Genomic DNA, 17,142 nt, shown 5'->3' with positions numbered 1-17,142 from the left:
CTCCGCACCTCCGCGGCTTAAAAAAAACACTCTAGGGGTAGGGCAGACCAAGACCACGTGGACATTGGGGTGCTCCGATTCGGTTTTGGGTATTTTTCGAATTTCTAAACCTATATTCTAGCACGCAATGTTTAACCTATATTCTAGTACGCAAAAATTATTAGAATATTATGTCTGACGCGTTATTTTGTTTAAAAGTGTCGATTTGTCAGTCGTTAAAGGTCAGTTCGTATCGGATTGTTACGAACACACAAAGAAACTAGCGCCATCTAACGGCAAACATTGAAACCACACAAAGACAGAAACCGCATGAAACTCTCTATTCAATACTAGATGGCGTTAGAGGAACTACTGTGGAACTATATAGGAAGTATAGTCTCGAAAACCGGGTACATGCGCGAACTTTCCAGAATGGTCTGGGCCTCGTCTCGGCCGATATAAATAGCCGCAGGGAGGCGAGCGAGTTCAGTTCAATTTGAGCAATTTCGAGGCGACTTCAAGAGTGAAAACTAGTGATCAAGAGTGGTACCAGCGAAACCTACGACATTGGCTATGACTTAGGACATCGTTAGTGCTTAGTGTTTGAACCTAGTGCTTTGTGTTGGACCTAGTGCTAGTGAATAAAGTCTTGAAAAGAGTCAGCAGGTTTTTCTCTCCAAATCCTTCGAACCCTAACACGTAACGTCTTGCAGTAAAGATCGTTTTTACGTAAATTTGTTCGAAAATAACGCGTGATAGTCGCAGTACGGAGCATGAGTACACTTACCGCAGCACCGGAATTAAGGTAAAGTTAGAAATAACAAAAATTTAACCTCCGATAAAAAAATCTACCTAAATTGTACATCATAGCCCATCGTTCCATAGCTTAATTGGCTAGAGCGCCGACACGGTCAGTCGGAGACGCAGGTTCGATCCCTGCTGGAACGGTCAATTTTTGATATGATATTCAAAAATGTTTAGAATTCCTAATGTGTGGGTATCACAAAAATAAAATCGTACATATTATGCACAGATTAATAAACAAAAGGCAGATGGAGCGCGCTGAACATGCGAGTGAAGCCACCAAAGCGAATACAAAATCAAAAGTCGGCGCTCTAGCCAATTAAGCTATGGAACGATGTACCCGCTAGAGCGATATTCTTGATATTGATGATTTTTATTTTCCGTTACATATTTCACCAGTAAACTTATTCATCACTAATATAATAATATTTTCACTAATAATAAGAACGCACAAACGAAAAATTCAAAGTGTATTGTCATACATAAACATAATATTACTCTGTGGAATGATTATACAGAAAATATACAGGAAAGATCGAATATCCGAAATTTCTCTTAAATTCAAAAATATGATGGTGGGTGTTAAGGAACGTCTCACATTTTTATTGCGTGGAAACTTTGCAACGGTTCACATCGTGTGGTCCGTACTTAATTCGTCGGTCATCGATGTGAAGTGATTGTATAAACTGTGAGTGCAATAGACAATACAGTGGTGTGACAGTGTGTTCACTATAAAAGGCAGTGATTTTGACATTTTAAGTCCCTTTTCCCATTTTTCTTCTCGTCGTGCGAAGTGTTTGCTAAAACCATTGTAAGCTTTGCAATATAAAATAATTTAGTCTTACATCTTTCATTTATTTCCAACTCTTTTCTTCAAACAACAACAATAAATACAAGCAAGTTAAGCAATGCAACGAAACAGTGGGCAATGTCAAATTAATTTTTCTAAAATAGGTAGTTATTACAACTTTGCCCACCAAAATATTATCGTTAAGGTTGTCACCTCAATGTTAAAATTGGATTCGAGATAAGTAGATACTTATTTATTTGAGATTAATTTTGAAACTATCTAAATACATACCTAAATAGTGATTTTATAATCCTTTGTTTTCATGAATTTTGTAATTCAATTTTGTAATCAATACATGGGCTAAAAATGAAAATTTTGTTGAAAAAGTACATTGTATGTATTTGCAACATAATAAGGGTGATTTTGGATAAGAGTATTAGTTAATTTTGTAACTAGTTTGTATATGTTAATATCCATTTATGCCTCATGCTTTTGCTTTTGTAAGATATGATGTGATTTGTGAAAGTGCACTTTTTACATTACATACATGAGAATATTTAATCAAGTAGCAAGAAAAAAATAACCTGTTAAAATTTTAGTTCATCTCCTTTTTTTTTCTTTCGCTTTTGTGCTGTCTTGCCTGTTCGTAACTAGTTTGGGCTATTATGTACAATATAGGTAGATTTTTTTATCGGAGGTTAAATTTTTGTTATTTCTGACTTTACCTTAATTCCGGTGCTGCGGTAAGTGTACTCATGTTACGGAGCACTGCGACTATCACGCGTTATTTTCGAACAAATTTAAGTAAAAACGATATTTACTGCAAGATCAAAATACGATACGAACTGACCTTTAACGATTGACAAATCGACACTTTTAAAATTACGTGCTAGAATATAGGTATACAAAATTCGAAAAATACCCAAAACCGAATCGGAGCACCCCACTGTCCGGTAGTCTTGGTCTGCCCTACCCCTAGAGTATTTTTTTTAAGCCGGAGGCGCGAAGGGAGGGCAGCCCTCGCTCACTCATGCTCCGTTCCGCAACGGAAGCTGGTCGCCGAAGGCTCCTCTACGCATTCGTTCGCGCGCTTTCGCACGCAAGGGCGGAAGTGCTGCACTTCCCGCAGCGCCAGAGCCAAGCGTTACTCTAACCTTAAAGGTGGTAGGTTAATTGTAACCTCAAAACTTGCACTACGATATCTCTGTAACAGTGGGGTTTAACAAAAATTTAACCTCCGATAAAAAAATGTACCTATATTGTACATAATAACCCTCCTATAAACTAGTATTACCTGTGTTATCAATTTTCGTTGTATTGTCATCCCCACTCTGTATAAAAGTAATTTTAGTTAGCGTAACTTAAAATTTTTGGTCGGTGTACTCACGTATGATTTAGAGATACTAAGCTTAGTTTAGTAAGTCAATTAGTCCTCTAAATGTAAAGTTATATGTGTAAGTACCAAGTTATCGATATTAACAAACAAATAATTGGAATAACAAAAGCACGGGCATTATAAGCCTGTGGATATACATTTATATATATTAAAAAAAACTATCTGTAAATATTGTTACGTGTTAGGGTTCGAAGGATTTGGAGAGAAAAACCTGCTGACTCTTTTCAAGACTTTATTCACTAGCACTAGGTCCAACACAAAGCACTAGGTTCAATCACTAAGCACTAACGATGTCCTCAGTCGTAGCCAATGTCGTAGGTTTCGCTGGTACCACTCTTGATCGTTAGTTTTCACTTTGAAGTCGCCTCGAAGATCGCTCAAACTGAACTGAACTCGCTCTTTTTTTTTTTTTTTTTTTTTTTTTTTTTCGAATTGTGGAGTGCTGTTGGCCCTAGCGGCCTTTACAGCGTCACCGGTGAGAGGGGCCGGGCACTTAGGCAAGCCGGCCGCGAAGACTGAACTCGCTCGCCTACCTGCGGCTATTTATATCGGCCGACACGAGGCCCAGACCATTCTGGAAAGTTCGCGCATGTACCCGGTTTTCGAGACTATACTTTTATACAGTTCCACAATAGTTCCTCTAACGCCATCTAGTATTGAGTAGAGAGTTTCATGCTATCGCTGTCTTTGTGTGGTTTCAATGGTTGCCGCTAGATGGCGCTAGTTTCTTTGTGTGTTCGTAACAATATGTAGTTCTTCAGTTGTAAATAAAAATAAATCACTGAGATGTATGTACACGCGTGAATTTCGTACGACTGCACCAAAATTGGGTAATTCTTTGTTTTATTATTGTTTTCATAAAAGAAAAAAAAAAAACAATATATTCACGAAAAAAATTTATGGCGGTACGAAGTTAAAAAGGTCAAATAGGTTAAAATAAAGAAACAAGAAATGAAAAATTCTACCGAATTTCTATTCGCAATTGTTAATCTAAAAGTTGTGGTTTCTTAATTGAGACGAAGAGGTCCTAAATCCTAAAATTCTATCCTATATATTCTTAATTAAAATAAATATCATAAGCATTGTAAAAACATGGACAAATGCAGACCACATTCTTATTGATCACACTCTCATAACTCGTTATGAGAATTTGGTCTGCGTTTGTCCATGTTTTATGAGGTTAAGTTGGCTAACTTATGTGCAGGGTAATCTTTATCAAGTGTAAGCAAGTGACAACTGTGGACGACGTCATGTTACTGATAAAAAAAGGAGTTCCACCACCAAAAAGTATGTGAATCGCAAAAAGGAATGAAGAAAGAGAACTGCCGTCATTTGATAAAGGCTATAAAAACAACTTGTATGACTGAATTTGCTTAAGTATATAATGTTAATCGTTCACGAATCTTATCTAGATTAAAACACTCTACAGCAGTCTTATTTTTATAACAATATCGTATTGATAATTTCTTATCGCGAGGACGGGGAGAATGTGTCAACATTGTGCCAACAAAAAATTGATAGTAATAATTTTGTTTTATTGATAAACCGTGATAAGGTGGTATAATTCATATTTTTTACATAATACGAACCAAAATATATAGCGATCGTTATTCGACGTAAAAATAATATGAAACAAGCATATACGCTGGTATTTCAATTAATGTTCAACAGCGCAAGACATATTTGTTTGCAGGCAAACGAAAAAAAAACTGACTGCAATTATATCGACAGGTAATACAACGTAGGGAGAAATTGTCAAATAATTTCGAGTTGTAAAAAGATTACTCAAAAAATTATAGTTTAAAGAAACTTGAAAAACCACGCTTTTATGCTAATCGAAATAAAAAGTAGAAAATAATTTGTCATTACAAAGAGTTTAAATCGAACAATCAATCATAATTAATTACTATTTAATTACTAGTTATTAAGATAATGATTCAATTCAGAGTAAAAAACGTGGGTTGCATTTTACTATATTTTCCTAACTTTTTACCATGTTTTTAAAACTCTCCGCACAAAGATAGTTGCAAGTATAATATTTGTTACATTTAATATATCAAGCACCCCACGCTTTTTACTCTGAATTGAATTATTCTCTTAATTACTTAAATTTTATTATAATTTTATTTTGAAGTCATTAATTAAGATTGATTTTTGGATCTTCTACTACTGTAATATAAACTCTTTGTAAATAAAAAATATTTTCTACTTTTTAGTTCGATTAAATTTCGATTCAGTTCGATAAAAGCGTGGTTTATTAGTTTTTTTAGACTATAATTTATTTTTTATTTGTTTTGTTTGATTAGGCAATTAATTATTTGTGGACTTGATAGTTTTCCATCTTATAAAATTCTCGTGTCGCGGTGTTTGTAGTTAAACTCCTCCGAAACGGCTTGACCGATTCTCATGAAATTTTGTGTGCATATTGGGTAGGTCTGTGAATCGAACAACATCTATTTTTCATCCTCCTAAGTTATAAGGGAGGGGATTAAGGGGCTAAATAACATATATGGCAAAACAATGTTTGCGGAGTCAGCTAGTTATTAATATAAACAATAAAAGAATAACTATTCCGCTTGGAGCGAAGCCACGGATTAACGCCCCGCGAAACGGGCGGGAAACAGCTAGTCAGCAAGTAAGGAATCAACAGGGTAAAAATGAAACTAGCCTGAAAAAGTATCTGCCTCCGTTGTGCTGTGCCGAGTGACCGAGCGAAAGAGTAAGTCCGAAACTGCAGGCATGCGCAGATCACGCGCTAGCTTTAACTTTCTTACTTACTTACAGAGGATCCACGAAAGAATTTATTAATCCTGCTTCAGCCTGTAATATTCCACTACTGCGCATAGGCTCTTTCACCATGTAGGAGAAGGATCAGAGCTTAATCCACCACGCTGCTCCAATGCGGGTTGGCGGGTATATTCATATGAGTAACGATCGCTATTAGGTGGACATGATAATAACCGGGACCGACGGCTTAACGTGCTCTCCGAGGCACGGTGGGGAGACCCACAAGGACTGCACAAACACCCAGACCACGGTAAATACCTGTGTGGCCAATACTAATGTTTGTCATGTGCGGGGATCGAACCCGCAACCGCCAGCGCAACAGGTACAATTTATGACTGTGACCGTTGGCCAACGCAGCGTCATTATTATTTATTTATTAATCCTTGCGGTCCTAATAAGGATGTGGGGTTTACCTACATTACATATATGCTCTCATTACATTATATATATCTCATTACATTCTCTCCAACTCCAAAAGAAGAAGTCTACAGTTAGAATAGTTAGGGACAAAATCCCTGGGATCGAGAACTTGTCAATCGGTACTCTTGAACACTACACTAGCGCATGATTTGACTCAATTACAGTGGAATTTTATGTAACTAATAGAAATTGGGATTTCTCGATCTTAAGCGTTTTTTGCACTCTTGACAATATTTTGACGTTGACTATCGACTTGGAAATCGTGTTTGGGATCGAATTTACTCGTTTCAATAAAGTTAACACTTTTGTATTCACTAATTTAAACTTAACACTGGTAAAATTGCAGAAATTATGTATTACAGAAGTAAATAAAGAAAGAAGATAAGTTAATTATAAATATAAATTAAGAAAATACGTAATCGAGATAATTTGAAATTTAGAAGTCTCAAAATTGCGCCAGTCGTGAGCTTTTTTTAACAACAACACACAGTATGCCAGAATGTATAATATATCTTGCGTTTTTATGCTTAAAAAAATCAGTTTTAGGTTTAATTTAACGAATTACAATATAATAGATAATAATTAATTATTGGAGATACATTATAATTTAAAAAACATACTAGATCGTTCAATAAGTCCCGAGACTAACCTGGAAATGGCGCATATATTAAAAACTCTTTTGATTTTTAAAAAGTACTGGCTATCAATACAAGAATATGTGTCAAATTTTTAAAAATGGAACAATAAAATTATTGATTTTGAAACATTTAAGTGACGCTACGGTTGTAATTTCGATACAATGAAAAAAAACGAGTTTCGCGTGTTGATAAAACATTGTTTTTTAATGGGAAAAAATACCGTTGAAGCACAGCAATGGCTTATAAAATGTTATGCAGGATCAGCTCCCTCTAAAGCAACCATTTGTCGGTGGTATGCTGACTTCAAACGCGGTCGCATGGACACCAATGATGGGGAACGCTCAGGTCGTCCAAATGAAGCAGTGACTCAACAAAATATTAACCAAGTCCTCAAAATCGTATTGGAAGATCGGAAGGTAAAAGTGCGAGAGATAGCCGAAATAGTGAAGATTTCAGCTGGTAGTGTTTTCACTATTTTACATAAAAATTTGGCCATGAAAAAGCTTTTTTCTAAGTGGGTGCCGCGTTTGCTTACAACTAATCAAAAGGAACAACGTATCAATGATTCAGAGCGATGTTTGGCGCTGATGAATCATAATAAAAAGGATTTTTTACGTCGGTATGTAACAATAGATGAAACCTGGATATACCATTTCACTCCGGAATCCAATCGGCAGGCAGCGGAGTGGAGAGCGGCTGGTGAAAGCCGCCCGAAGCGTCCAAAGACTCAGAAATCGGCCGGTAAGGTTCTATTGGCGTCTATATTTTGGGATGCGCATGGAATACTTTTCATCGACTACCTTGAAAAGGGGCAAAATATAAATAGTGACTATTACATGTGCTTATTGGAGCGATTGAAGTACGAAATTGCGGATAAACGGCCTCACATGAACAAAAAGAAAGTGGTGTTTCACCAGGACAACGCGCCTTGTCACAAGTCCGTGAGAACGATGGCCAAAATTAACGAATTGGGCTTCGAATTGCTTCCTCATCCCCCTTATTCGCCAGACTTGGCCCCCAGCGATTACTGGCTGTTTGCAGACCTCAAAAAAACGCTTCAGGAAACGGAACGCTTTAAGAAATTTGACTCAAATAGTGAAGTTATCGCAGCAACGGAGGCTTATTTTGAAGCTAAAGATAAATCGTTCTACACACATGGGATAGAAAAGTTAGAAAAGCGTAGGAGGGACTGTATCGCTCTTGGAGGAGACTATGTTGATGAATAACAATTAATTTTATAAAAAAGACCTTTTTTTAGTACTTAGTCTCGGGACTTATTGAACCACGTGTTAAAATTTTATGAGTTAAATTTTATTTACTTATTATTTTTTATTATGATGGCTACACCGGAAACCGATCGTCAATTCGATTCCAATTTCAATTCAATTGAAAGCTCGATTTGGTCAAGAGTACCAAAATATTACAGATTGGAACTGGAACTGTATTGATTTTGTGTTTTTGTGAGATTGGGATTGAAGTCAAGAGTAAGCCTACAGATCAGGATAGAATGAGGCATGCCAGATTCGGCAAGCTCTATCAGGACCAGGTCTGGTCCAGACAAGGATAGCCTGATGTAAAATATAATCAAGTATGGTAAGGCATACTGGATCAGGACCAGGTCTGGTCCAGACAAGGATAGCCTGATGTAAAATATAATCAAGTATGGTAAGGCTTACTGGATCAGGACCCGGTCCGGTCCAGATCAGGATAGTCTGATGTAAAATATAATCAAGTATGGTAAGGCATACTGGATCAGGATCCGGTCCGGTCCAGATCAGGATAAATTACGCGAACTGAGCCTGAATCGCACTATTAATGTTTTTAAGCGCACTTAGTATATGTATATATAGTTATCAGAACAGTCTAGCAGGGAGTCCATTTCTACACAGCGAAGCAGTCGTAAGTAATAGGAAACAGTTAATTAGTAGTTAATTATTAGAAGTTAATAAATAAAATTTAATTAATAATAATAATTAATTAATAACATAAAAATAAATAAAAATAATTAATATTTAAAGTAAAAACATAAATAAATAATACATTGGAAAAAATAAACGGAAATAAATATCATAACAATTATGTTAAATAACATATTTATAATATCAATTCGCTTTTTTTTTTGTTAAACATTTGTTTTCAAGAATATACATTCGTGTTTTTTAAAAGGACCGGCTGATCAGGATGAGATGAGATTTCCTGATCTGGACCCGATCAGGAAATCTCATCTCATCCTGATCAGGTTCAGACCAATCATCTGCGTTACATGCCTTATCTAGGTCAACATCCTGATCAGGCATGCCTGGTTCGGTCCTTCTAAGGAAGACGAAAAAACTTCTACTCGGGATTGTGCGCTTGCGCCGCATCTATCTCTCCACTCGACTGGCCTATGTGTCCGAGGATGACGGTTTGTTATGACGTTGTCACGTTAAACCATTGTCCGTAAAAAGAGTAAAAAATGTAATAAAATAAAAAGTGTGATTTCAATCACTTCTTTACTACAATTCTATTAAAATAAAATATTTAACTTACAAGAAATACAAACAATGATTTTTTTTTTTAATAAATACACTAGGTGGCGGAATTAATTATTAATTTTAGTTTTATAGGAGAGCCAAAGGTTCAAAAGCTATTAGGTATGCCATATTTTAGTAGTCTTTTTTATATTAGATTTTGCTTATACTTATTTTATACCAGCTGATTCAGCGGCCTTCTTACCACCATAATTTTTTCGTGAATATATATTTTTTAGATTTTATTTTATACGAACCTTATCCTTTACAATAATGTCCAAAATAAAAAGATTTATTCAATTTTGAATAATCGTCGAGAAGCTATGCGCGTATTAATTTCCCCGATACATCTTTATACAAATAAATAAAATTGGAGTGACTGTTTGTAACATTAAAATAACCTTTTTTTACTAAATATATTAAAATGACATTTTTTTATAATTTTTGCCTGTCTGTCTGTCTGTTTGTCTGTATGTTTGTCTGTCTGTTTGTTTGTTCCGGCTAATCTCTGAAACGACTGGACCGATTTTGACGGGACTTTCACTGGCAGGTGAAATAAGGAGTAACTTAGGATACTTTTATTTAGAATTTTATTTATTTTATTACTTTTTGTTTAATAAATTTGGATCAACATCTTAGATTCGAAGAGCAAATCCTTAAAACTGTACGAAACTGCTTTTACAGATTGAAGGTTTTATATCACATCAGACCTTTTGTATCGGCTGAAATCCGTGTAAGGCTATGCGAGGCGCTAGTTTTGTCAAAGTTGAATTATGCTGACATTGTGACAGGCCCTAGATTATTAAAACGCATGTAAAACATGGTACAACGTGTCCAGAATGCATGTGCTCGGTTTTGTTTTGACATTCCCCCGCGCACACATGTAACACCATATCTCAATGAAAAGGGTCTATTGAGAATGGAATGTTGAAGGCAACTGCATTTCGCTAAGTTGCTGTTTGGTATAGTTAAAAGTAAAGTTCCTAAATATCTTTTTTCGAAACTAAACTGGGCAAAGGATTGTAATAAGAGGTATAATACTAGAGCGACCTCCTATTTGATGCTGATACCCCGACATCACTCCGCCGCTTACCGGGGATGCTTTAAATAGGTACTCTGCGGCCGAAATCTGGAATGATATCCCACCGCCACTAAGGGAGTTGGCATCGATTGTCAATTTTAAAATAATATACAAAAAAATACCTAATTAAGGAACAGGTACAGAACTTGTAAGAGCCGATTAATGATAAACGACTGTACCACCGGTACCTACTTATTTTTAATAAAATAAAAGAACGACTGGAAGGGATGTTTAGTGTGTGATGTGTGATGTGTGTGTGGGTGTACATGATGTATCTATATGTGTATCTATGTATAGATGTATATTTATTATATGTGTACTTTATAATATTTGGTATTGTTTGGTTTACTGAATTATTAGATACTATTTATTGGTTGCTGCCGCTGTCGTTCTCATGGTACCCGAGGTGGCTACTGAAAATCAGCGTGTGAAATTTAGGGATCTTACTATGGTCCCCGTATTTTCACAAGTGCTGAGTGGCCATCCTTTTTGTGACGGTACACTGCTGTGCAGGTGTAAATAACTTTGGTAGATGTATTTTGTGTCAAATTTACGGCTATTTTAATTTTATTGTATTTTTTTTAAATTTTTTACTCTTTTCTTCACATTCATGTTCAAACATCTTTATCTTTTTTAGAGGCTGTATTTGTTGCTTTTTTTTATTATTACTCTTTTCGCTTTATTTTTTATTTTAATTTTTTTTTTATTTGATAAAATTTTACTTTTCTTATTTTAAATCAATTATTTAACTTTTAGTTACATTTTTAGTTAATTTTGACTTTTTTTTTTACTTTTTTAATGTATTTGTGGTCTCATTGTGTTTGTTGTATGTCTGTAAGCAGTGTATGTGTCTCAAATAAATGTCTTTCTTTCTTTCTTTCTAATTCCACGCGGACAAAGTCGCGGGCACAGCTAGTATTTATATAAATGTATTGTTATTGTGATAAGGGATTTGTAAGTTTTAAAAGAATAAATGTTGTGTGATAAGGATGTATCTCATGGCCATGAGCTAATCGCTGTCATATCGTTTAACATCAGGTGAGGCTGTTATCGATCAATGCAAAATTAAATTTACAATTTATATTCTGATTCTAGTAAAATTATTGAAAATAAAGCAATGGATGGAGATCTTAAGAATGCAGCTCGCATTCTTTTCTCTAGTGATACCCTCGCACCTTTTGATAATAAAACACTAGAAGCCTTACGTAAAAAGCATCCCTTACCGAATCCGGCGTCCTTGCTCCCAAGTCCACCTATTTTCAATAATGTTTTACAGGTTAAAGATGAAGACACCTATGTTGCAATTATGTCGTTCACAAGTGGCTCTGCTAGCGGCATAGACGGTATCACACCACAACATCTTAAAGATCTTGTGAGTGTCTCAGCCGGTGACGCTGGCAGGGCTCTCTTGAATGACATAACCAATATTTGTAATTTCATGTTATCTGGCAAGGTATCTTCATCTTTTTTGTCTCATATTTACGGTGCAAGACTATGTGCCTTTAACAAAAAAGACGGTAGTATCCGTCCGATTGCTATTGGGACCACATTTCGCCGTCTGGCGTCTAAATTGGCATGTAGATACATAGTCTCCAGCCTAAAAACAAAATTTCAACCAATACAATTGGGCTTTGGAAGCAAAGGAGGCTGTGAAGCAGCAGTTCACGCAGCTCGTACTTTTTTAAAAAGTAATGAGGCTGAAGTTCTGCTGAAAGTTGATGTAAAGAATGCTTTTAATTCCTTAGACAGAGCAACCTTGCTTAACGAAGTTTCATTACATCTTCCTGAAATTTATCCTTATGTTTGGCAATGTTACAGTTCACCATCTAAACTACTTTTTGGCGAAAATACAATTTTTTCTAATGTCGGCGTTCAGCAAGGAGACCCACTAGGTCCGGCTCTTTTTAGTCTAGGTATCCACAAATGTATCTCAAATTTAAAATCAAAATTGAACATATGGTACCTAGATGATGGAACCATAGGAGGTAAAGTGGACGATGTCGTTGAAGACTTAATTAAAATTAAAAACGAGTTTGATAAAATTGGTCTCAAATTAAATTTTTCAAAATGTGAAATTTTCTTCACAGATATTCTATCACTTTCCAAAATTAATTTGGCAACGGAATTATTTAATATAATTGCTCCTAATTTAAAAATACTTCAAAGAAGTACACTTTGTCTTCTAGGTGCACCGCTTTTTGATGAAGGCATACAGCCAATTTTGGATAATAAAATTAAAATATTTGTTGAAAACACTGACAAATTGGGCACTCTAAATTCTCATATTGCCTACACTATATTAAAATATTGTCTATTTGTCCCAAAATTAATGTATATTTTACGCGCAAGCCCAATTTGGAAATTTCCTGGAATGACCGAAAAACTTGATGCCACTTTAAAAAATTCATTAGAAAAAATTCTAAATTTATCTTTTGATGAAAATTCATGGACCCAAGCTACTTTACCAATTAGAGATGGTGGCATCGGCGTGAGAAAAATTTCTAGTGTCGCTCTTCCTGCGTTTCTTGCTTCTGTGCATAGTATCAAGGGTTTATGTTCTGACATCTTAAAATCTAATTCAGTCCAAATTACAGATGTTACAGATGCAATAGAAAACTGGAAGTTAATGTGTCCTAATGGCGATATCCCGAAGGACGTTACAAAACAAAAACTTTGGGATATACCAATAGTTCACAATACTCATATAAGTTTGACGCAAAATCTTACAAGTGACAAAAACCGTGCCAGGCTTCTAGCTGTGTCAAATAAAGAGTCAGGTCACTGGTCACACGCAATGGCGTCAAAAAATCTTGGGACACTTTTAGACAATGAAAGTTTTAGAATTGCTCTCGGTCTCCGGTTGGGAGCTCCACTGTGCTTTGAACACAGATGTCCGTGCGGAAAAGAGGTCGATTCTTTCGGACTACACGGCCTTTCCTGTAACAAGAGTTCAGGTAGGTTTTCCCGCCACGGTTCCCTAAACGATACCATAAAAAGAGCTCTTGCCACCATCGACGTTCCTGCTCTTATCGAGCCAACTGGAATTAGTCGCAATGATGGCAAGAGACCTGATGGATTGACGTTGGTTCCCTGGGAAAGGGGACGGGCGCTTTTGTGGGACGCAACCTGCGTTGACACACTTGCTCCGTCTCATGTCAGGGAAACAGCCTTAAAAGCGGGAGCCGCAGCGGAAAAAGCTGAAACGACTAAACGGCACAAATATTCGTCACTAATTCCAAATTACATCTTTGTGCCGTTTGCAGTCGAAACACTTGGACCTTGGAGTAGCAGTGCTAAAAAAATTTTAAATGAGATAACACCTCGCCTTATTGCCTCCACTGGTGACAAGAGGGCTGGTGCATTTTTTGCCCAGAGAATCGGCATAGCGATTCAACGGGGAAATGCTGCCAGCATTCTTGGCACAATTCCACGCGGACATGATTTATACCAAAACTATCTGGAAATATTTAGTTCTTAAGTTATGAATTGTAAATATGTATAATATTTTGTATAAATAAAAAAAAAAAAAAATTACAATAAGTTAATATTTGCTTTGTCATATTGAGTAACTACATTTTTATCTGACTCGTTACCAATATTATTTAATTAATTACAAAATAATCAAGAGATGTGTTATCAACTCCCCCTGTTTTTTTTAATCCATATTGTAAACGTCTGACACTCAACAGCCAACTACTCTTGGGGTTCAGAAACATTAAGGCTCAAAAGGATTGAGAGGGGTTCGAAAAAAAAAATCACGAAATATCACGAGAAAGACTGTAATAAGATATCACGTGTATTTATTTTTCGTTAAACGCGTGATTTCAGTGAAAAAACATCAAAGACAGCCTTATAGGTTCTGGAACTTTCATAAGACTTGTAATAAAAATAGTAAGGTTTAAAGAATATTTATTTTCTCATTGAAAACACACAGTCACATATATGAGAAACTATCAACATATTATGTAGGTAAAAATACAAAAAAATTTTGTTACACATTAAAGAATAAAGCCACCCCCTCTCTTCCCATGGGTGTCGTAAGAGGCGACTAAGGGATAGCACAGTTCCACTACTACCTTGAAACTTAATAAAAAATAATTGTGTTTGCTCGCAAACTAAAAAAAAACCGACTTCAATTACATCGACGAGTAATACAACGTAGATCGACGAAAAAATAGTCAAGTAACTACGCGTTATCAAAGATTACTCAAAAAGTAGTTCATCATTACAGCCTATACAGTCCACTGCTGGACATAGGCCTCCACAAGTTTACGCCAAAAATAACGTGAACTCATGTGTTTTGCCCATAGTCACCACGCTGGGCAGGCGGGTTGGTGACCGCAGGGCTGGCTTTGTCGCACCGAAGATGCTGCTGCCCGTCTTCGGCCTGTGTATTTTAAAGCCAGCAGTTGGATGGTTATCCCGCCACCGGTCGGCCTTTTAAGATATCAAAAAGTAGTTATCAGATCTCAATAAAATTTATATGTGACCACATGAGAAACATCAGCTTTCGATTAAATTAAAAATTATTAAAATCGGTACACCAGGTAAAAAGTTATTACGGATTTTCAAGAGTTTCCCTCGATTTCTCTGAGATCCCATCATCAGATCCAATAAAAAAAGAATTATCAAAATCGGTACATCCAGTAGAAAGTTATGCGGTATAATACAACGTAGGTCGACGAAAAAAGCGTCAAGTAAAGTTAGATCTCAAATAAATTTAAATGGGACCAATTGACACACGGTGTTCGCGGTTGGTGTGTGTCAATTGGTCCCATTTAAATTCGATTCCCTTTCGATTAAAAAAAAATTGTCGAAATCGGTCCACACGGTCAAAAGTTCTGATGTAACATACATAAAAAAATTCAGTCGAATTGAGAACCTCCTCCTTTTTTGGAAATCGGTTAAAAAAGCCGACGGATGGTGACATTTTTAATTTCCCCCATATAAAACATTATTTATTGTAAACAGAAGCGGCATCGGTACAGTACGAGGCCGACGCAGAGGTAAAGGAAAAGAAACACGAAGATTACTCAAAGAACGTGTATCCAGTAATGTTGGACAAACTGGATGAGATTATCAAGAAGAACAATGGACATATCGCTGCAGGAAAGGTGCGTAGTTGAATACGTATATGCATGACACAGTCGAAAAACAATACTTCTAAAATATGATACTTCAAAAAACTTGCATCAAGTTGTTTTTATAATTAACATTTAATTTATGATTTTTTTATCGACATAATCATGTTAAAGACATACTTTACTTGTATATTTAATTCATAAAATATTTTTAAAGGTTATTTTATTTTACTTTGTCCCCATTAACGTTAGATCGAAATGTTTGTGTTACATTACGAGGATTCAGTGAGTTTTATCAATCGATTTTATAACGACTAATATTCACTCAGTTGCTAAGCGACAGTAAACAGAACAAAAACATGGAACGGATTCGTCATTTGTGTAAAAAAAATTATACATGTTTTTAAATGTAAACTAAAAATAGAATCGTGTCAACTTGAGTAATCGGCTTTTCTAATTAGTTTTTATAATTAACTAGCGGACCCGGCGAACTTCGTATCGCCTAACACAAACTTTATCGTATGGTATTAAAGTTCAAATTGACTTTTAAGTATTATCACAAATCTTTTGTATGGGAGTATAGAAAAGTGTTGTTTTTAGACTTTTTCAGGAAATAATTTTTTTTTTTTTAGAATTTTTCTCTCCGTAAGAACCATCCTCGTACTTCAAGGAATATTTTAAAAAAAGAATTAGCGAAATCGGTCCAACCGTTCTCGAGTTTTGCGCTTAGCAACACATTCAGCGACTCATTTTTATATTATAGATAAGTACCTCTGCCTACAGTTGTAATGATAGCTTCTTAGTATTTATACTATAGGTACAATGAGTATTTCGAATAAGTTGCTTATTTTAATTCGAAATATTTTTACACAGCTCACTTGGGTCGATTTCATGTTCGCCAGTATGAACAGTTACCTAAAGTTTATGCTCCGTATTCCTGATCTGGACAAAAAGTACCCGAGCTTCCAGCAAGTGATCGACAATGTTTACTCCATCCCTCAAGTAAAAACTTACAGCGATAATGCTGCAGAACAGAAATGTAAACACCATAACAGTCATTAGTCATCACTTTGATCTGCGAGTGGTTTTTGATTTGTTTCAAAGATTGTCACAGTTTGTTGAAAATTGTTGCACAATATGAAATATATTAGATGTTTATATATTCGTAAGTAAAAGTAAATTTGTGACGTTTGTTAATTAAATGTTTTAAAAAATAAAGCCTAAAATAAAAACGATTGTTGTTTCATTTTAATTTATTACGTTATTATAAATGTGATAATGATGCGGCAACGTTGTCCTAGCAACACACCAATAAGAAGCAATAATATTAAATAAAAGAACGACTTTTTTGAAGATTTAAGAAACATTAACATATTCATCATAAGTTTTTAGACTTAAAGGTCCTCAGTAGGATGAAAATCTTTAATATCTAAGATTTTTTTTTATTTTTGTGTTACCCACATTAGGAATTCTAAACATTTTGAATATCATATCAAAAATTGACCGCTCCAGCGGGGTTCGAACCCGCGTCTCCGACGTACCGTGTCGGCGCTCTAGCCAATTAAGCTATGGAACGATACACCCGCTCGAGCGAAATTTTCGATATGATACTTTTTAATTTCGGTTTAAGCGAACCGTGGCGCCGTCTATAGTGAG

At 35.6% G+C, this 17,142-nt stretch overlaps 1 protein-coding gene across 1 annotated transcript; it reads left to right on the top strand.

The window, feature by feature from the left end:
• Nucleotides 1-15,362: 15,362 nt before the first annotated feature.
• Nucleotides 15,363-16,695, top strand: LOC123660412 (glutathione S-transferase 2-like). Its single transcript, XM_045595500.1, has 2 exons — nt 15,363-15,519; nt 16,360-16,695. Exons 1-2 carry the CDS (start codon nt 15,460-15,462, stop codon nt 16,546-16,548), a joined length of 249 nt encoding a protein of 82 aa, XP_045451456.1. The 5' UTR covers nt 15,363-15,459; the 3' UTR covers nt 16,549-16,695.
• The last annotated feature ends 447 nt before the right edge of the window (nt 16,696-17,142 follow it).

The sequence above is a fragment of the Melitaea cinxia genome, chromosome 15 (assembly GCF_905220565.1).
Source record: "Melitaea cinxia chromosome 15, ilMelCinx1.1, whole genome shotgun sequence".
Classification (NCBI taxonomy): Eukaryota; Metazoa; Arthropoda; class Insecta; order Lepidoptera; family Nymphalidae; genus Melitaea; species Melitaea cinxia.
This window is presented reverse-complemented; position numbering and strand designations above follow the sequence as displayed.